Here is a 22,590-nt window from a genome sequence, read left to right as displayed (position 1 = left end):
TGCACTTGCTCTCATAAGATTCAATAAGAGTTCACACAGTTATATACGCAGTATAGCATCACTCTCAAGACCCCTTACCAGGACCCCTCTCAATATTTTGTTTTGTAATACTGTATTGATTCTCAAAACATAGAACTGATTGGACCTGCTGATAGACTCTGGATCATTTAGAACCAAATTTCCTGTTAGATCTGCTCCTCAAATCCCACTGTTCTGATTGGATAAACAGTACTAAACAGACTTTTCTTTAACCATTTTTTTTTGTTGCATACAATGGTGCGCTTTATACTATAATAGTTTATTTTTCTAAACATTTGATTAAAAAAATATATATTGTAGTACATCACCTTTCCAACAGTACAGTTTTATACTGAAGAATGAATTTATTTTATATTTTAATGCAGAGTTTCCTCTAACATCAGTCCTTTTTTTAAGCAGCAGCAGCAGCAATGGCAGATCCACACTGCTCACATTAAAACCTGTTTAAAAAAAGCTTTTGGTATTTGGTTTAACTAAATAATTCATTTTATTCAGTTAATGTCGGTGCATCTCTATAATGTAACCATCCTACAGCATCACGGATCAGCTGCAGATTCCTTTATTTAATCCAGAAACTGAATCAGAGTCTGTGTGGATCCAGCGATCATCGGTCCATTATTTACATCCTATTCTCCTTTCCCTCCCTTCTTTACAGCAGGGGGCGTCTTCTGCAGCACGGACAGCGTGTCCCTCTTCTCGATCTTCCTCAGCTGCTTCTTCTTCATCCTCTTCAGCTTCGCTGTGTTACGAATCTGAGACAGAAGAGAAAAGAGAATGAAGACACATGCAGAGATTTATACAACAGAGAAATATTACGATATTATTTTAGAGCCATATCACCCCACATGAGGAAAAAAACACCACAGAGCAGATATTATTATTATTTTTATTATACATATTAAGCATTTTAATACAATGGTATGTTTTTTGTGTTGTATATGTTGTGTATATGTTGTACAATTTTAATATAGATGTTTTGTGATTAATGTGTGTAATTCTAACACAAAATAAAACTTTTTTTTTTACAATTTATTTTGTGCAGTAGTATTATTAAAATAATAATAATAATAAAAAACATTTTTCATATTGCTAAAAGTATTGTTGCCAAAATTCCCTAAATATCATGATATTATTTTAGGACCATTTCACCCTCCTTTAGTAAGTACACACATCTGTTGTGGGTGTGCTTGGCAGATTTTATTATGGAATTTATATTTTTCATGCTAGGCAAAACCGAACTAAATGAAACATTTGGCTGTTTTTTTAATATTTGTGTCACATTTCCACAGTGGTGTATTTTTAAATAAATCAGCTCATTGTTTCCATTTTTGGCCAAACAGATTCAGTTAAATACTCTGTTATAAATGCAAATATTTAGCTTTTAAGAAATATATTGCAATATTCATAGCTGCCACACTGTCTATCCCTACAAACAGCTGAAATAAAGTAGGCTAAAAGCAAGAATGTGAACTAAAAGTAGTACTGAATAAAGTGCATATATTGTATAAACATCCAAATCAGACCCTGTAGCTTTATTTTGTATGTATTTCATTATTTAAGAGCCTTCTATAAGTGTTATTTATTAGTCTGAGTAAAATGCAGAAAGGGAAACTGAAGGTGTTCTGTGCAGTGTGTGTGTGTGTGTGTGTGTTTTCTGTGTGTTTATCATAATGCTGCATGCAGTTTGATTTGATAACTGATCATGTGACTTCTCGTTACAGTCAGAACTGTTCTTGTAAATCTCACATGTGGTTCAGAGTCAGAAATGCTTAAATTATTCATAAACAATGACTGTAAGGGTGCTTTCACATCAAGCTTTTTTTCTGTCCAGACCTTTGGACTTTCACTTTTACTAGGCGTAATCCCTCTTAAACCACTTAAAGCACCACAGATCAGCTGTTAGTGTGTGTTGTGCTGATGGTACAGTGAGTGGATTAGATACAGCAGCAGTGCCGCTGGAGTTTTTAAACAGCTCACTTGAACTGTTGGACTGAAAACACTCCAGGTGGGCAGCATTCACTAATGGTCACTAGAGGATGACCATCACACACTGTGCATTAGCAGATTCAGAGCCTCTGTCTGTGACTTAACTTTATTTACAGGGTGTTTCAGCTGTGGGTAGGAGTGTGTACTAGAGAGTGGAGGACACTGAGAGATTAAACACAGTGTTTAAAAACTCCAGCAGCACTGCTGCTGTATCTGATCCACTCACTGTACCATCAGCACAACACACTCTACTAACACCTCATACACCACCAGCATGCTAATCAGTGCTAATCACTGCAGTACTGAGAATGATAACAACCCACCACCCAAATAATAATAATAATAATAATAATAATAATAATAGCTGATCTGTGGTGGTTTTCTCTCCTGTGGGTTTTGAGTATTAAAAAACATGTACAGAGTCTGTAGAAGTGGTAATAATGTTATGGCTGATCAGTGTAAACACAGGAGATCAACTGGTTGGGTACTGTAAGTATGTTATGTGTGTTTCTTACCACTTGTACAATCTCTGCTTTCCTCTCGTTCTCCTCACGTCTCTTCAGATTCTCCTCTCGCCTCTTCCTCTTCTCCTGCAAAGAACAGATACAACAATCCATCAGTAAGCTTCCTTATACAGTTTGATACGATTCAAATGTTTCACGTTTAAAATGTGTGTTTTTGCCTAATTTAAAAACAATTATCAGCCTAGTGAATTAATGCACACACAGGTCAGTCTATAGCTACAGGTCTATAGCTGCGATGGAACACTGCTAAAGTAATGGAAGACAAAACAAGTTACTGTTCCATGACTTTTGCCATGTCAGTGTATACTGAGTATGTATTGTTGCTGCAAGTAAGATGCAAATCTGCAACACACTTAGATGAGGAGACTAAGGGGAAATAATATATGTAACTAAATTTCACTTACTTAAAGTTCACTTACTTTTTCTAGCCTGCACTGTGTGCAGGTTTACTCAATTAATAAAATATGTGAACATTGCAATTTACAGTTTATTTAATTTGATTCTACTAGACCATAATCATGACTTGACTCGCATGATCATGTGATCAGACCAGAATTTATTAGTAAAAAGAGCATAAATACAGTTAATTCCAAAAAAATAAATTTCTTGCAACTGTATTTTTATATGATTTGATTTATTAAAAATATCCATCCACACTGGACAAGTGACTGACATAAATCACATCCACCTTCAATGCAGGAGACCCCGCCCACACATATCCACACAGATCAGTGCATTGTTCTTTAGCTTTCTTAACATGTGGCAAAAGTCATGGGACACCGTTTCCTGTTCCCTGACTTTTAGCATGTAGTGTTTACTGTACATATAGAAGGTTATCAGTTTCTTTTTTCTTCATTGTTTATTTTATTTGCATCTACAGGAAACATCTAGTGGAGGTGATTCCTGATCAGAGGGGTTTTCATGTTATAAGTGGTTCACCTGAGGCCAGCAGAGCTGGGTGAATTCCCAGCTTATCCTCACCTGATTCTACTGATTACCTGAGTGTCATATTTACTATCTGTGTTTCAGTGGGGAAAATCACCTGCTGGATTACAGCACTGGAATAACCCTGCAGTAATTTTATTGTTAAATAAAAAAAATCCCCTGCTCAGTAAAGCATCTACCAACACAGAGAGAGGAGCTCCAGGCTGAGCCTTTGGCTCCATCTTATGGGGCACCTCAGCCACGACATGCTGATAAACCAAGATCAGGAAATGTTATATATTATATATTATAAAATATATTATACAGTAAGAAATTGATTTATTCTATTTATACTAAACTTGGTGTTCACAGGTCAAATGTGCTTTTGATATTTAGTAGCACTTTTGGATGGTTTTCACAACATAGATTGAGCCTATTAATGGTGTTTATTTCATGTAAAAACAAAATAAAATAAAATAAATGATGAGAAATAACTTAAGTTGTTTTCAGACCTTCCTTGTGTGATATGAGCCAAAATAGCTGGTGTGAAAGATGCACAGAATCATGGTCCGGAAACAATGTCCCAAAATTAGGTCTATCCAAAAGAGATGCCCCTATCAATTAAACCATGATCTGGTTCATTTGCAGCGATAAAAGACTTTTTATATGGTTCGGATTTTTTATAACAATTCCAGGAAGTTGAGGTTATTGGTTATCGTCATCCATTAAACAATGGAAAAAGAAAAAGAACTGGTGTTGTGCAGAAATCTGACTACCCTTTGCATGTATGTGCATCATACAGCAGAATAGGTGCAACAGATCACACTGGTGATTCCTTTATCTACTGTAACTGTAGATTAAACCTTATTCTGTCTTTTTCAGAAGTGGAACATGGTCTCTGCATTTAAAGGGAGTTCAATGGTGGCAGAAGCTATTGAAAGCAGAGTTCTTAACATATGAAAAAAGCAACTTGACAAATGGAGAAATGGCTTTACACAGGCTACCTTTATAACCTCCATTTAAATCTTTATGCAGTGCCTGAACAGACTACCTGGGTCTACAGTTCTAGGTACATTTATTAAAACGCACAGATATTGTGAATCCAAAACAAACCTGCTTCTCTTGGGCCTTCTGATCTTTAATCTGCTGATGGTATTTCTTCACCAGCTCCTTTTCCCTCTTGGCGTCCATCTTCTTCTGCCAGGAGCTACGCAGGGGTTTATCTCTCAAAAGAGCTGAGAATCTACCAAAGACAAAAGGAGTGATGAATTAGCATCAAATCAGCTCAGGGCCTAGCTTCAAGTAAAACTCTAGATCTATCAATACAATGGCCACACTACTAGAATGCAGAACTTCAAGAATGCTGTAATATAGCTCACACGTCTTACTCATAAACTATAGCATGTTTACTGCAGACTAGAGTTTTTCGCATTTACATTTGAGTGTGGCACTCTAAAACTAACACCTTAATGGTTATGCACCCAGTAGGCCTGTCATAATAACATTTGTTTGTGAATAATATATCACCCCAGAAATTGCAATAAAGCAATAAAGAATATGGTCATTTTAAGATAATATAAAGATAATATAATAGCACTGCAAAACCATTATACCCTTTTAAAATGTGTAATTAATTAAGGACTGGGAAATATATTGTTTTTTTCTTTACGTCCTGCAATCTACACTCTTCACTGCTATATATGTGAACAAACATACAAATGAACACAAACAAACATATCACTATTATTAAATATTATTGAGATCATGTCCATTTATTGTACGATTAGTCGATAATGTAATATTTGTAACAGGCCTAGCACCGAGTGCCTGGATGATGATTAAGGCCTCCTCAACTTAGGGCTCTTCCCAAAGTTGGATTTCGATTAGGGCTTCCTCCAAAGTTGGACTTAGCTTAGAGCCCTTTCTAAAGTTGAATCTGATTTAGGGCCCTTCCCAAAGTTAGATTTGGCTTAAGGCCCTACCCAAAATTGAATTTGTTTTGAGGCCCTCACCAAGTTGGATGTGGCTTACATCCTTTATGCTGGATAGGGAGTACAAACACCAAGTTGGAGGTGGTTTAGCAGCTTAAAGCTGAATGTGGGTAAGGGGCCACCTAAGACTGAATAAGTCTTAGGACTAAAGTTTTATATGGCATAGGGACATAAAAGGTTCCACTGCAATTCTACAGAGAAAATCCTTTTCTGACTGTAGTACAGATACTTTAATGTGATTTTCTAGACTGTTTAGAGCCCCCACAGTTGATATGGTTTGGTTCTGATGGACTATTAGATTAGGGAACATGTCCTAATGAACCCAGGTAACCATACTTGACCATAATTACTAAACTACCCATAATTTGGGTAGTTCCAATCTAAGATGGTCGAGCATGGCTCAAAGGGGTTAAAGGTGGGCTAAGTGAGTTCTAATAGTGTTCAATGGGCTCTGAGTGGGTTTCTAAGTTTTCTGGCAACCCAACTGTCCCCATGTTTAGCTCATCCTGGCCCCATCGTATTGACCCTGGTGGGCATCTACATGTGGTCCCCAGGTGTGATACCTGTACAGGCTCCACGTGTCTGAGTTCTCTGAGTTCCTGGTGTTCCTCACCTCTGTTTGCTGCGATCCTTCCACACTCTTCCAGATTTTGGTTTGCCAAGCGGTATAGTCCTACCTGCACGCTCACCTGTCTGCGCATGCGCAGTGGTTTTGCTGCGTTTAGCAGGGTTAGGGTCCACAGTATGTACCTGGTTCTCTTTCTCCAGGCTGCTGTCTGAAGTTAAGGCCTCTGTTACCGGGTTCTCCTCTGCTGGTACCGAGGTCCGGTCCATGTTCTCCGGTTCCGGTTCTGGAGCTTCCTCCACAGTCTCCTCCTGCTTCTCCTCTGCCCTCTTTCTGCTCACAGCAGCTCGCGTGCTTCTCCTGCGAGTCGACATGATCCTGTTCCTTACCTGTTCCGGTTTATTCTGTTACTTTCGGTCGATTTTAGCAGCAAAAAACGCGAATTACAGCTGAGCAGGAACCCACGTGCGCTCCCGTGTGTTGACTAGTGCTGAGTGAATCCTTGGAGAGTCGTTCAATTGAGTCGGTTATTTTTTAAACGAATCAGTCGGTTCACAAACTAGACTGAATCGAATCCAGTTTTAACTGTCATAAGTTGTATTAATATTTTTTACAATTAAAAATTTTAATTTGTTTTGACTCGTAGCAGGCTACACTAATGTCATACTAACCACCATTAACAACCATTTAACAACCATTTAGCAACACCTTAGCAAACACCACCCATACCCTAGCAACACCTTAACAACAATCACTGATACCACAGCAACCTTGTGATATAAGCCACGTCCAACTTGGGAGGGTCTCTAAGTCCCATCCAGCATAAGTGAGTTCTAATTAAAGGGTCCTAAGAAACATTTAAATGTGAGACAGTGAGCAATTATTTTAATTACAGCAATTATTTTTTTTAGGAACAAATTCTAGTCATATCTTCCATTCTTATAATTTGTTTATTAGTGCAGTAATTAATTTAAGCAAATTAACCCTAAAAAAAAGACGAAACAGTTTGCATGCGTCCATAAAAAAATAATGTATTCTCCTTTTGTAATGTCTATGTTTTGCTGTGTGACCCTTTATATTTATTACATTAACTATTATGTAATTGAACTTTTTCTACATTTTTCCCATTTTAAATATACGAATTTGTTCATTTTAAACCTGTTCCTTTTAAGTCACGTTAGTCATTATTCTTTTGAGTAAATATCTGAAAAAAAAAAATAAAAAGACATTTTTAACTTTAAAATGTATTTGTGTTTTTGTTTGTTTGTCCATCCAAACATACATTTTTATTTTATTTTTTTTTTGGTTGTTTGTATTTTGTGCTGCACTTTGTATTTCATTCAATTAAAACGTGAGTGGAAAAAAGGAAAAAACAATTCACTGAATCACTCCGCTCGAGTGAGTCGGTTCACTGAACCGAATCGGACACCATGCGTGGGAAGCCTGCTGCAGAGCGCGCGGCCGCCCCCTCGCGCCCCGGCGGAGCGGAGCAGCGTCACGTGACGGAGTTCCTAGTTTACCGCCTCGGTTCTTCAGCAGCGGAGTCGCTTCAGTCCGGGATCCGATCAGAAAGCATGGAGTTCAGAGGAGCTGCAGCCGCTGTTCTCCTGCTGGCGCTGATTCCGGCTACTGTAAGTGTTTACACTCAGTTTATACTCTCAGATCTACAGATATTTATCTGTTATTATTCATTTATTTATTTATTTTACTTCTTCCTCATTCTCAATGAACACAAACACAGCACACAGAGAGAGGGCTGAGCTCTTAAACCTACTGTACATTTAATAAAACCCTTATCAATAAACATAAATACTCTAATACTCATCTAACCTGATATCTATCTAATGCTGCATTAATCTGACAGATCAGAAAAATCTGAATAATTGTCATAATGTTTTCCCCAGACACAGATCCAGGCTGTCTCTGTCATGTTTACTGTCTTGTGACCTGTCACACCTCAAGACATATTACATAGTGACGATCTGAATCACCTGACAGCAGTTTTCAGCAGGAGCATTTTATCTGTTCACCTGAGAGAGAGAATAAAACACTGATGCTGTGATTTAAAAGTGATTAATCACATTAAGTCATTCAAAGTTACGTTCTTTTGTTTTTAAGATACTTGGGAGAGTCTTAAATGTTATCAAAGTTATCAAACTAACTGTAATAATAAGCTTTTTTTTTCTTTTAACACACTTATAAAAAGGTTTAACCTAAAATATGTTACAAATAGGCAAATAATTGTTACATTTCTTTCTAAAGTTATACTGGGGTGTCCAGTCTCTGACACATATTATGTGGTAAACAGTAAAAAACAAACAGTAAAAATGATTTGAAGCACAGCATTAAGGAAAAGCAGTAATTATTGTTCAGCACCTCCAGAAACTCCTTCTTTCAAGACGCTGAGATATTATTCCAAGTGACTCTCCCTCATGAAGACACCGAGATTAAAATACCAAGATTGTGCAGATTTCTTCTTAAAGATAAATGTGCTACTTAGTTAGCCTTAAACGTTTGATTGGTACTGTATATAAACATCAGAATCTGCAGATTAATACATGTTATATTGGTGATCATATCGGCCCAGAATTCCCAGACCGGTGCATCCCTAACAAATATGGTAATATTTATCAGAAAAATATAAGATTTCTAATTATTTTGTCTTCAGACTACACAAAAATCATGTTTTCTAGCTTAATCACTTTTTATTTCCACTTTTTTATTTCCTGTCATGCACAAAAAGCTGCACAAAAGGGTAGACAATGACAGGGTGAACAATTTTAGTGAAAATTGCCTTTGACGGAAACATGGTTGATCTAGAATTACAGACATTTAGAGCTATATATGGAGACAATATAATAAACCTTAAGTGAATCTGAAGTGGTGTATATGGTGACTTCCTTACAGTGAGGGTTCAGTACAAATACACATGCAGTTACACACATTTAATACTTGCAGTGTGTGATTGGTGAGTCGCTACCAAATCATGAGGGAAACTGTGGTTCAATTCCCATGCTGTGCTACACCAATAAGAGTCCTTTGGCTAGACTCCAAACACTGTAATAGGAATAACCTTGTAAGTCGCTCTGGATAAGAGCATCAGCTAAATGCCAAAAAGGTTAAAAGGGTATGTTGTAAAGCATTAAAAGCAGTCATGTCTGGTTTAATTTAACGTTTATTTTGATTTCTATTCACTAGGTTTTCTCAGCTGCTCCGAGTTTCTCTGTGGACTACAAAAGGAACAGCTTCCTGAAGGATGGCGAGCGCTTCCGCTACATTTCCGGCAGCATCCACTACAGCAGGATCCCCCGGGTGTACTGGAAGGACCGGCTGCTGAAGATGTACATGGCTGGACTCAATGCCATCCAGACGTAGGTCTAATATATCTGATGAAGAAAGGGCAGGGTACGTTTAGCTTGTCTGTGTTTGGTCCAGATCTTCAGACATTTCAGATTAGATCAAAAGATTTCGGCTCAGCCTGGATCTACTGACTAATGCTTGTTTGGATTATTTGGATTTTAAGACAAATTTCAGATTTCAGCACGCTATCATCACTTCATGAACAATAGAAGAAGAAAAAGAACCAGTTCTGTGCCTAAATCCAACCCCCCTTTAGATGCAGCAGATTGATGGATGATGGATACATACAAACACAGACCCTAAAGAAAATGTTCTGCAAGCCAATCATCGTCAAGTATAGGGAGACCCCACCCATGTAGGAGAAGACAACAGAATGTAGTAGGGGTGGGCGATATGGCTCTAAAATAATATCACGATATTTCACGGTATTTTTGGGATAACGATATACTTGGCGATATAGGAAAACAGAAAAATAATTCATTAATTTCAGGAATATAGTATAAGAGTATAACAGCATAATCATAATGTGGCAAAATAAAGAATATAGCATAAAATAATATAATGCAGCAAAAAATATTGCAGAATATTAAGTGCATGCATATAAACTGCAAACTAAAACAATTATACAATAAATACACCTAAAGCTTCACAGTAAATAATAGACTACTTTTAAGACAGAACATCTCTATTATCACGATATGGATTTTTAATATCACAATATTTCTGTGTCATGATATATTGTATACGATATAATATTGCCCACCCCTAGAATGTAGCAACGTTTTTTTTGTCCACTTAGTCGCTAAACTGCAGTTTGAAACTGGCCAAAACTAACCAGACTGAATGTACAAAATAGTAGTTCAATTGATTAAAAAATTGTGATTTGTGATACACAATTTTTTCTTCTTTAGAATAAGCTTTTAATAACGAGTAAATAAAAAATAATCAGCTTTAGATTGGGTGAAATTAAATTCTATTTATATTAGTGATGCTAATCACTTATGTTAATTGTTAATTAAACTGCTAATGCGGCACCAGACTCAGTAAACTTTGTCACTTGATTAATTTACATGAAAAAAAAAAAAAAAACGCTTTAAAATTTTTAGATAAATTGCATATGTTAGCAGATTAGCATTGACAGAATATGTTAGCAGATTAGGAGTGACAGAGCCCTAAAAATGTCTGAATTGGCCTTTGGGTCTCTTCACTTTTTTTCCTCTCCGTCTGCAGGTACATACCCTGGAACTTTCACGAGCCGACTCCCGGCAGCTACGACTTTTCAGGAGACCGGGACCTGGAGCACTTCCTGCAGCTGTGTCAGGACCTCGGCCTGGTGGTCATCCTGCGACCTGGCCCGTACATCTGTGCAGAGTGGGACATGGTAAGTAGGATGTGTTCATAGTGTTTAATACTGGAGTCATTTTAATCCGGTCTTTAATCACATTTTTGTCTCCTATACTGATGTGATAAACACCTATATAAGTTGTGAGGTGTTATAAGGCTAGGTGGATTGGACATTCCATTTTTAAAGCTGAATAAGCATCTAACTTTCCTTATATATAGACGACTAAAAAATTATTACCACCCTCAGTGGACAGCAGTGCAGTGCAGAGGGTGGTAATGATTGTGACCGGCTGTATCTGGCTAGAATTGTCCATATAAAAACAGAGAAATTACATTTAATGCGGGGAGCTCCAAACATACTAAATATACACTATATTCCTCAGGTCAGTTCAGTGCTATAGTGTGTATAGTAATTCCTGTCCCGTGACATATGGCATCTACTTCACACAGCTTGTCTAGTCCCTGTAGAGAAATATTGCCAGTAGAATAGGACTCTCTGGAGCAGATAAATTAACATGAACCTATTTGTTTCATGCCTAATGCCAGGTGTGGGTTAGAGGGGTATAAAGGGGTATAAATATTTATATTTTTGGTGTAATTACACAATTATTAGCAGAATTTATATAAAACGTGACTATTATTTTAATCAGATTCTTCTTAACCCATATTTATCTCTTGGTTAATCCAGGGTGGGCTTCCTACCTGGTTGTTGAAGAAGAAGGACATCGTCCTCCGCTCTTCTGATCCAGGTAATCATCAAGACAGTAATAAGAGTTATATTACAGTTACTAATTAATCCCGCTGCTACACTTCAGGGTGGTGGTTTATGATGATCATGCCTGAGCTTTATTCTGTATGACCTTGTTCTGCTGTAGCTTATATTGCGGCTGTGGATAAATGGATGGGGAAATTATTGCCTATGATAAAGCCTTACCTGTACCAGAACGGAGGACCCATCATTACAGTGCAGGTGAGCACTCTGCAGGGTCTTGTTCTTACATTTACACTTACTTTTAACACAGTTAAATACGTTTTATAATCCCCACCTCCACTGTTTCCCAGGCTTTACATGAAAACAGTGTGAAAGACTACAGCAGCAGTAAAACTGCACTCTGTGTGTACATGTATGGAATCTGCTAATTAAGTGTATGTTGTTGTTGACAAACAGGTGGAAAACGAATATGGGAGCTACTTTGCGTGTGATTTTGATTACCTGCGGCATCTCATCAGGCTGTACCGATCTTACCTGGGTGATGAAGTGGTGCTGTTCACCACAGATGGAGCACGTGTGAGTTACCTGAAGTGTGGATCCATACAGGGAGCTTATGCTACAGTGGACTTCGGGGCGGGTGAGTAGAGAGAAGCAGTCCACTGAAGGCATAACGTAATCCAAAAGCAGTGTGTAAGACTGATGGAGGAGAACATCCTAAAATGCATGAAAACTGTGGGTTTTCATGTAAAAACAGGGTTATTCCTCCAAATGTCTGAACTCTTAAAACTTGATGAATATGTACTTGTTTTCTTTGCATTATTTGAGATCTGAAAGTTCTGCATCTTTTTTGTTATTTCAGCCATTTCTCATTTTCTGTAAATAAATGCTCTAAATGATCAAGATTTTTAATTGGAATTTGGGAGAAATGTTGTCTGTAGTTTATAGAATAAAACAACAATGTTCATTTTACTTAAACATAAACCTATAAATAGCAAAGTCAAAAACAGAAACTGATCCAGAAACTGAAGTGGCCTCTTCATGTTTTCCAGAGCTGTGGAAGGCATGAAAATAGACTGTTGGCGGGGTGTAAGATAGCAATGAGCATCGTGACGTGCCATACACAGGGTGTACGATAGGGGCCCAAAGTATTTTTTCTGTAGCTTTTATAATCTTCATGTCAATATTGTAATTACATTGACCAATATTAAAGAAATGTATTGTAATATATATTTTTTGGATGTATTGTCCAATTCTAACAATATGAATCCTGTAATAATCAGCTGCTTCGTTTTTCAAGTCAACTGTCACACAAACCTACAAAATGTGTGAAATATATGGAAAATATTAAGCAGAGCTGCTGGGAAAAGGATGAACACTGAAATACAGAAATGACTCCCTCACTGTGATTCATAAGCATTTGTTCCACTCTGATAAAATGCTGCTCACTCTTTCCAGACTGAGTGGTGTCTGATTGAATGAAGTCATGTGCAGAGTTTTGGAAAGGGAATATCTAATGCTGGGCTTCTGCTCTCTTTAAACAGGTGGAAATGTGACCGCTGCCTTTGAAGCCCAGAGACATGCAGAGCCTCACGGACCCCTGGTGAGAATCTCCAACATTACATACAGTGCTGTTCATTTATAGGCTTATTACAGGTTAATAAATACACATAGATGCACTTAGTTATCATTATCAGATGAGTCTGAAGCTTAGAGTCTTCGCTGTGCTATCTGCTGTTGACCAGAGGGGATATCTTGGTTTCTCTCAGTGATTTTTCTCCTCACTCTAAGAGACTCATTGTCTCAGACCTGTCTTTTATTATCTGTTGTGAAAAGTGCTATAAATAAATAAAACTGCAATTAATTGAAGTTAATTTAATAGTGGTACATGAACAAATAAAGAAATTCAATTCTGCTTCAAGAACTGTTCAATGAACTACAAATTTCTGCAAGTAAAACATGAATAGCAATAGAAATATATCATATAAAGATTTAACCAGTTGAAACTTAACTGTAAATGAACTTATTATTTTTACTAATAACTATATATGGGAAAAATATTAAAAAAAAAAGACATCAACAATAAAAAACACAATAGAAAGCTACAGTTTATAGTAATATTATGATAAATCTCAAAGATTTAAACTCTGTTTTAAACTAGTTACTTACAAACAAAGCCTCACAAAATCTAATTAATAAAGAATTCCAAATTTAAGCATTTATTATAGGTAAGCTGTATAGTAGGACTAAGAATTTGCAAGAACTTGGCCATACAATATATATTAGGCTTTTACTCTGTACAAAATTGAAAACCTCTGCAATGTGGTCAAGAGGAAGCTGAACTGCTTGAATCTACGCCCAAAAGCAGCGTGTAAGACTGGTGAAGAGCATGCCAAGACACATGAAAGCTGTGAAATACAGGGTTGTTCCACCAAATATTGATTTCTGAATATCTCAATATTTTTATTTACAATTTTGGGAAAATATTGTCAGTAGTTTATAAAATTAAACAAGAATGATCATTTTACTCAAACATATACCTATAAATAGTCAAATTAGAAGTGAGCAGGGTCTAAACACAAAATAAACCACTTCTGACACCAATCTTTACATGTAAACTAATACATAAAGCCTGGGATACTGGATTTTGAAAATTGATAAAGTTTTTTTTTTTTTAAACGACCTACAATATTCTCTTATACCCCTACTTTATAAGAAACCAAAAGGTTGTGGGTTTAAATCCCACTCACTGGGTATTCTTTATAGTGCCTGTATGTAAGTGTAAGTAGTTTAGATCAGTAATGTCATTTGTGGTTAGCCATTATTGCATATTTGATATAGCTATGAACTTTAACTCTGAAATTTAAGCCTTTTTGACTCTTATTATTTATTGTTTCGTGTCGTTTTTTTTTTTTTTTCCTCCAGGTGAATTCGGAGTTCTACACTGGGTGGCTGGATCATTGGGGTGAGCCTCATGCTGTAGTCTCCACAGCGATCTTGGTTAAATCCCTCAACGAGATTCTGGAAGTGGGTGCCAATGTCAACCTGTGAGTAAACATTTAAACTGTTTTAATGATTGTAAATATGTACCATCAGGGTTATATATAAACTTTCTTTATTCAGCTTCTCCATATTATAATTATTATTATTATTATATTCAGTGAATCCCTCCTCCCTTTTCTACAGGTACATGTTTATTGGTGGAACCAATTTTGGTTACTGGAACGGTGAGTCATACACAGTACCTGAATTAATGGATGAAATTCTGACAAATTAAAGTAAAAAAGTCACTGTATCCTAATTGATGCCTTTTGGATGGTAGGGGCCAACACACCGTACGCTCCTCAGCCCACCAGCTATGACTATGACGCCCCCTTAACCGAGGCTGGAGACCTCACTCAGAAATACTTCGCCATACGTGACGTCATTAAAAAGGTACATCTCTACACACAGGTTCTTATCGGCTACCAGAGTAAGAGTAAGAGTGCACTTATAGCCCTTTTTACATCAGGAAAAAAACTATAGAATATATGAATATTTAAAAATAAAAACTATTAGAGTGTGTTTGCTTTTTAAAACTATACAGTAACTTAAATTTAAAAGTTTGGACACACCTTCCCATTAAGTGTTTTTATTTTTTTTTCCTATATTGTAAATGAATACCTAAGTCTTCCAGACTGTGAAGGAACACATAAGAAATCATGTAGTAACTTAAAAGTGTTAAACAAACCAGAACACATTTAGATTCTCTTATCTGGGGTTCTGTTAACTTGCGGTTTCCGAGGCTGGTAACTCTGATTAACTTATTCTGTACAACAGAGGAAACTATTGCTCCTCCTTTCCTGGCGTTCTCCTGATAAGAGCCAGTTTCATCATTATAGCGGTTTGGTCTGGTCTTTGAGATGACTGCAGTCAAGGGTACTTTCAAAGCTGAACGTGTAATATTCAGGATTGACTGACCTTCATTTCTTATTTTTTTATTATTTTTTTTTTCTTAGTTTTAGCCATAATCTGGATTAAAACATTGTTCAAATAAAGCTATTCACTGTATACCTGTAACTCTACCTCTTCACTACTTCATTTTTTATTTTTTTTTTGGCCCAACCACCACCCCCCCTCTTCGGAGGACAATTAATACTTTATTTTTATTTATTTATTTATTTATTTTATTTTTTATTATTATTATTATTTTTTTTTTTTTTTGTTTATATATATATATATATTTTGTGTGGATATAGTTGTGGGAGTTCAGGGTTGGAAGGATCGGAGTGTGAGGTACAGGAGGGGGGTACAAGAAGAAGAAAAAGAAAAGAAAAAAAAAAACTAAACAAAAAACAAACAAACAAAAAAAATAATAATAATAAAATAAAATAAACATAAAATAAACAAACATACATATATACACATACTCACATATCTAACTATACATATGCTTATGCTTCACTACTTTATAACTGATGCTCTCAAACACTTTATTAAGAGACAAGAAATTAAGTAATTAACTCTTGACGAGTTCAGCACAGAAATTCTAAAAAAATCAACCCACATGTGTGGAGTAATTAATGGATAAGAATTTAATAGGCATTCTACTGAAAGATACAGTGACCTTTTATAGATTTTATTATCCCATAATATCTCTGCCGATAGGTAAAGACAGAACAATCAGGTTAAGATCAGGTCAGTAATAAGATATATAATAAGATACAGTCACTACCAAAAGTTCAGCAGAGCACTAAAGTGTTAATGACCGTAATCTGACCTGAGAAATCAGACTGTACTCTCTACATGACCTTTAATAAACAGATAACAACTGATTATGAATCTGATAATGACTGTGCTATTGTTGTTTATGTAAATGCACTCATGGTCACACAGTCATTAAATTACAATACAATAGAGAGCTTGATCATTTATTCAGACCAGAGCTTCAGAGCCTGTGGGTACTGCTAGAGAGCTGCTTCTGCTTTGCCAACAATTTGCATATATAATATTTATTTGCAGAAAATGACAAAAAATAGATGCAGAGCTTTCAGACCTCAAATAATGCAAAGAAAACAAATTCATATTCATAAAGTTTTAGGAGTTCAAAAATCAATATTTGGTGGAATAACCCTGTTTTTTAATCACAGTTTTTTCATGCATCTTGGCATCATGTTCTCCTCCACCAGTCTTACACACTGCTTTTGGATAGCTTTATGCTGCTTTACTCCTGGTGTAAAATTTAAAGCAGTTCAGTTTGGTGGTTTGATGGCTTGTGATCATCCATCTTCTTCTTGATTATATTCCAGAGGTTTTCAATTTGGTAAAATCAAAGAAACTCATCATTTTAAAGTGGTCTCGTATTTTTTTTCCAGAGCTGTATATAATTATACACTGCCTGGACAAATATAAGTCACCACCTAGATTTAACTAAGAAAATCATTAAGAGCCTCCCATTGGATAATAGTTACTGGAAGGAATGTGGTGGGGAAAAATGTTTGATCAAATCAACTGGTAGAAAAACAACACTAGAACTTAGGAACATGTTTAATAGTGAAAGTAAGAGCTTTTCCACACAAACAATGTGAAGATAACTCAAAAGATTGGGACTAAACAGCTGTGTAGCCTCATCAGTGAGAAAAACCCACAAAGACAGCTTTAATTTGCTAGGGATCTTAAAGATTTGACTCTGGAGTAATAGAAGAAGATCATGTGAAGGTCTGATGAGTCCAGATTTACTCTGTTACAGAGTGATGGAGCATCAGGGTAAGAAGAGAGGAGGCTAAAGTGATGCACAATCATGCCTGATGCCTACTGTACAAGCCAATAAAGTGTGTGTATATCAGTAAATGACAATGTGTGCTGTGATCTGTGCTTTAAACAGTACAGGAAAATACCAGATGGAATGGTGCCACCATCTACACCTAAATATGCATACGGACAAGTCCCCATGAAAAAGGTAAATATTCACATTTACTCCATACCATGGTGTTAACTTCTGTTTAAAGGGGATTTTAAAACTAAAATCCCTATATAATTTATGTGTGTGTGTTTACAGTTGAGGACAGTGGCGGAGTCTCTGGATATCCTGTCTTTTTCTGGACCAGTTAAAAGCACTTATCCACTCACCTTCACAGACATGAAGCAGGTAAAACACATTCACATTTACACACACTTCAGTGTGAATTGTATGTGGGCCACCTTTAAATATGGAGTAGATGGGGTGGATATAGAACAGAGTCAAGTCAAAGAAACACCTTCATGTATGAACAGTTCTGTACTTGGTTAAACAGTTTCAAATAAACAGGTAAATGTTCATGGTATAATAGAACCTTTTAACCTTTTTTATGATTAAGTATTTTTTATTATTATTTTTTTATTCTTAGTAGTATTGTTTCAGGTGTTTTAGTTGATTTAAATTAGTTGCTTATAATCATACTTTAGATAAGACCTGATTATTTTTATTATTTTATTTTTTGCATTTTTGCATATTTTATGTTGGCTTATTATTCTTTATTTAAGTGTATTTTATTGTTTCAATTACTTTCAACTTTTTTTCTTTTTTTTATTAATCTTAAGTGTTTTCCTTTTATGACCATTTACTTGTATATAGCACTAAAAAGCACAAAAAAAAACATAAAAGTTATAACTATTAAAAGACATTATACATTATTTACTTTAGTTTTTTTATATTATTCAATTATTTTATTACTCTTATTATCATTATTTCAGCTATTTTAGTTCATTTAGTCTTATTTAAATTTTCTTATTTGATTTTATTTTATTTTTATTTTATTATTTTGTTTGGCTGTTTAAAGCTTTACTTTGACTTGTTTATGGGTAATTTAATTATTATTATTTTTAACGATTTGATTTATTTCCCTTTGGATTTTCTGTTTATTTTATTGTTTCTTTTACTAATTAAATCATATTTTGATCATTTTGTACCCTATTAATCTTCTATAACCTTGTTATGTGTTTATTATATCATATCAATAATATATTTTCTATATTTATTCCTTTCAGTCCTGTTTGTTGTAAATGATTGACTTTATAAAAATAAGACTCAATCCTATTAAAATAAAAATAATGGTTGAATGATTGGTTGATGGATCTTTATATATATTAATATATATATAAGTCATAAATATAAAAACAGTATCAGTTATGTTCTGAACCTTTTTTTTTTCAGGCTTTTGGCTTCATGCAGTATCAGACCGTCCTTCCAGTGGACTGTATAAACCCCACCCCTCTGTCCTCCCCCCTGAACGGAGTGCGTGACCGGGCCTATGTCTCTGTGGACGGGGTACGCTGCTTTATTACTGAATCATCTCTTTCACCGTTACTCTTCTCGTTTATTTATTAGCGCTGATGTAATAACAGCACTGAGACCTGCTGTGACCTGCTGAGAGAGGTATGATGTGTTTATGAACGGCTGTAAAGGGTTACATAAGGGTTATATAAGGAGGAAGGAGGTTCTGTAGAGCAGAATTGCTCTTTAATCCCCTTTAAATAAATGAAGAGATATAGATGGAACAGCGCTGGATTAGAGATGTGTACTGTGCTGATGTTACTGCTGATTATTGGGGTTATATCAGATTGTGTCCTCTCGCTCAGGTCGTCGCTGGGATCCTGGAGAGGGACAAGGCCATCACCATTAATATAACTGGTAAAGCTGGCAGCAGACTGGACATACTGGTGGAGAACTTGGGAAGGGTCAACTTCGGGAAAGACATCAACGACTTTAAGGTGAGTTTAAGCTTCAGTGCTGGGAGAAAAGCCTTACTATCGCCCCCTAGTGGGCTGGAGGAGTACTGCTACGAGGATGCCGGCTGTCAGTTCACTTATTTACACTAAAATACCCTTTACTAAACATAATTTAGTATAGAAAAATGACAAATATTTTTTGTTGTGACACATAAATACAGTATTGATAAACCACTATATTGCTTACACATTTAAATCACTGAATAAATAAAACAATTGTAACAATAAAACAATAATACCAAGATGACCAGATGAGGACATAGAATTCTCTGACATATTTAAATTAAAGCTCGATATTTCTGTACAAATATAATAATAAGGGAATAATTAAACTAATGATTTACTGAAGTACTAAAGAAATTAAACCACTGTGGAGCACTGTGGACATGAGAGAACTCACACACACACACACGCATTAAAGAAAACTATATAAAATGAAAAAAAAATGTTATTTAAAGTAAAGGTTAACATTATTTCTCTATATGTGTAATTATGTAATAAATAATTCAAAGTAAATATTGAAAAAACAATATTAAAAAAACAGTATTTTATGAACTTTAAACTAATATTATTTAACACAAAAGGCATATTATATTGATTTTGAGCCATTTACATTATGAAAATGCAACTAAAGATATATAAATATGTCAAAATCGTTGAGAAATGTAAATTAAAGTGTAATAGTACATTTAAGATAGATAAGATATTCACATTGTTGAGATATATGTAAAAAAGATTGTTATTGGACACCTTTTTTAATAAATATTTGTAATGACGTTAACGTGTCTCTCTCTCTCTCTCTCTCTGTGTACAGGGGCTGGTGTATAACCTGACTCTGGGAGCGAGTGTACTGGCCAACTGGACGGTGTACAGTCTGAGTATAGACGAGGCAGTGAAGGGTGGTCTCCTATTGGATACTGTCTCTCTCCGCCCCCCTAAAACCACCACCCCCAAAACTCCACCCACTAAACTCTCACCTCCAGCCTTCTACGCCGGATCCTTCAGCATTCCCGACGACATCCCTGATCTCCCCCAGGACACCTACATCCAGTTCCCAGACTGGAGAAAGGCAAGATATTTAATCTTTAATCTTTTTTTTCTAGAAAAAGACACAAACACAGAGAAGTCTTTTCTTTAGAGAAATTAAAGATGTAGCCAGAGAGTCTAAAAAAAACTCTTAAAACTGGAGAAAACTGCTACAGGAAGGCGTCTGGCTGACCCACATGGAAACGCTTAGCTTTAGCTCAGCTTAAAACTGGACTAAGTCTCAGTCACTAATAAGAAGTAAAATAAAATAAAAAAGCAGCTTTTTACCCATAGTGTATATGTAAACATTGTGATGTAATTTTAACTGTTTGTTTATTGCTGCACTATTACAGGGTCAGGTGTGGATTAACGGGTTTAACCTGGGCCGGTACTGGCCCTCCCGCGGCCCCCAGATCACCCTGTTCGTCCCGGGGTATCTGCTCAGCACCAGCGCTCCCAACAACATCACCGTCCTGGAGCTGGAGGCGTCGCCCTGCTCCTCAGGACCCTGCGCGGTGGAGTTCACCAACACTCCCAACATCAACGCCACCACCAGATTCACCACGCCCTTCATCAGAGATCCACTGAACCTACAGGGGCTTTTATAACACTCTCAATCATTCTTAATGAGAAATGACTGTACAATTCTAATAATCCACTCCGCCAGCTGAGCCGTGTGATTTAGGAGCGTGAGATTCTGCTGTCTGCACAGTTTACTGCTCTGAAAGTCTGATTCAGGATCAGACGCTGGGTTCGGACATCACTGCATGATAATATAGAGCTTAAAAGCTGACACAAGTATTTTAATCTGTATTTTAATCTGTATTTTAATGATGTTTTATGGAAAGAAAATTATGAATTAGAATTTTTACAACCTTTTTTTGTATTAAAATCTGCTGTTAAAAAAATACATGCTGAAATAATTTACAGTTTATAGATTTAAAAAAACTAATATCCATAAACTGAAACATTTGATTCAAGACAAGAAATATGCATTTAGGCCAATGGTGAAAAAAAAGAGTAGAAAAGTTTGAATCTAAACATTTATGAAACTGATTTTTGGAAATATCTTCTTTTTTCACAAGTTTCTCACACGTTTGAAAAAAAAAAAAAATTTGAATTATGCCATTAAATATTTAAGTCTATTAAATTTAATTAAAGTAAACAAAATGTAGATTCAGATGCTAATGTCAGCTTTTGAGCTCCATATGATTAATATATATATACATATACTGGAATACAGTATATTTGAACAGGAATGCAAAACGGTGCCTTTAATGAAGAATTTTATCACAATGTAACATTTTTTAATGTCCATCTCATTTACACTGAAATCACGTGTTAAGCTACCTCACTGAGATTATGTGTTTTTATCTGGGTAACGAATGATGAAATGATGAAAGTTTACACAAAGGGAACTCCTGCTTATCTCTGATTTTTTTACAGGATGAATGACTCACTGCTTATGTTCACAGAGCCTTTAAATAAATCAAAGCGGAATTCAGAGAGGCTCTCTATACCTGGTAAAGCCTTTGTATCCTTCGGTAGATTGTTCTACACTGACATGCCAAAAGTCATGGCACAATTCTACACAGATGCCACTAGTCACAGTCTTTCTCCACATTGCTATTTGCAGTGTTCAGCCTCACTCACAGGATACAACCTCAACACTTATACACTTATACAGTTTTGTGCATCCCCAAGCTGTCCACTGAGGTCAAATTTTATCATCAGTATGCAATGCTATCAGTACTATTGTCCCATGACATGTGGCATGTCAGTGTTTTATTTAAACACTGCTGTAATGGCTACAGAAACCGGTGGAGTCTTTTGTTAAACAAGGTGTGTTTTTATAAAAGCTTGACTTTGGGATGAACTGGAATTGAGATTTTTTTGCACTCCTCTGCTGAGAAACATGTGCAATAATGTGCTGTTTTATATGCCAGATGTTCAAATCTGCCTTTTATGTTCTATTGCATCTGATTAAAACTGTGTTTTATTTTATAGCAACAAATTAAAGAATTCATTTCAGGCCTGAAGTTTCCTTTTACTACAGCGTCTAAGTAACAAAGTTTGATAATAATAATAATAATAATAATAATAATAATAATAATAATCTACAGTACTGTAACTAGTGGGATATTTCTCAGCCCAGAATAACCAAAAAAAGGGACAAATATTACTTCAGTTATAAGTCCTGCTGTGTGAAATACAGGGTTCTATATTTACGTTTTAAGATTAAGTCATGTTTGGTCCTAAAACTAAATCCATTTTAGAATAAACTATTTATTTTAAATAAACATCTTACAGTGCCTATTGGAATTGGTTTCTCATACTTTAAATTACATCTTAATTCGAATTTTCCAATTTTTTTGT

At 35.7% G+C, this 22,590-nt stretch overlaps 2 protein-coding genes across 2 annotated transcripts; one reads left to right on the top strand and one right to left on the bottom strand.

Annotated features, from left to right (window-relative positions):
• Positions 1–433: 433 nt before the first annotated feature.
• Positions 434–6,543, bottom strand: ccdc86 (coiled-coil domain containing 86). The gene is made up of 4 exons (XM_022668287.2): positions 6,078–6,543; positions 4,587–4,716; positions 2,541–2,615; positions 434–791 (listed from the first exon to the last, which is right to left on the bottom strand). Exons 1-4 carry the CDS (start codon positions 6,401–6,403, stop codon positions 666–668), a joined length of 657 nt encoding a protein of 218 aa, XP_022524008.1. The 5' UTR covers positions 6,404–6,543; the 3' UTR covers positions 434–665.
• Positions 6,544–7,550: 1,007 nt separating this feature from the next.
• glb1 (galactosidase, beta 1) lies at positions 7,551–22,253 on the top strand. The gene is made up of 16 exons (XM_049472185.1): positions 7,551–7,660; positions 9,228–9,400; positions 10,620–10,770; positions 11,422–11,482; positions 11,609–11,703; positions 11,902–12,082; positions 12,987–13,045; positions 14,368–14,489; positions 14,629–14,669; positions 14,765–14,877; positions 17,306–17,380; positions 17,480–17,569; positions 18,614–18,727; positions 19,039–19,170; positions 20,003–20,257; positions 20,568–22,253. The coding sequence occupies exons 1-16, from the start codon at positions 7,604–7,606 to the stop codon at positions 20,820–20,822; spliced, it is 1,974 nt and encodes a 657-aa protein (XP_049328142.1). The 5' UTR covers positions 7,551–7,603; the 3' UTR covers positions 20,823–22,253.
• Positions 22,254–22,590: the final 337 nt, after the last annotated feature.

The sequence above is a fragment of the Astyanax mexicanus genome, chromosome 25 (genome assembly GCF_023375975.1).
Source record: "Astyanax mexicanus isolate ESR-SI-001 chromosome 25, AstMex3_surface, whole genome shotgun sequence".
In the NCBI taxonomy this organism is placed as follows: Eukaryota; Metazoa; Chordata; class Actinopteri; order Characiformes; family Acestrorhamphidae; genus Astyanax; species Astyanax mexicanus.
The sequence above is the reverse complement of the archived record's forward strand: the minus strand, read 5'-3'. Positions and strand labels throughout refer to the sequence as shown.

Coding starts and splice junctions, on each gene's coding strand:
- ccdc86 (XM_022668287.2), bottom strand. CDS start 6,403: ATGTCGACTCGCAGGAGAAGCACGCGAGCTGCTGTGAGCAGAAAGAGG. Junction 4,717..6,077: donor AAGGATCGCAGCAAACAGAG/GTGAGGAACACC, acceptor TGTCTTTGGTAG/ATTCTCAGCTCTTTTGAGAG. Junction 2,616..4,586: donor AGAAGGCCCAAGAGAAGCAG/GTTTGTTTTGGA, acceptor TGTTCTTTGCAG/GAGAAGAGGAAGAGGCGAGA.
- glb1 (XM_049472185.1), top strand. CDS start 7,604: ATGGAGTTCAGAGGAGCTGCAGCCGCTGTTCTCCTGCTGGCGCTGATT. Junction 14,490..14,628: donor GTGGGTGCCAATGTCAACCT/GTGAGTAAACAT, acceptor CCTTTTCTACAG/GTACATGTTTATTGGTGGAA. Junction 17,570..18,613: donor CCTTCACAGACATGAAGCAG/GTAAAACACATT, acceptor TTTTTTTTTCAG/GCTTTTGGCTTCATGCAGTA.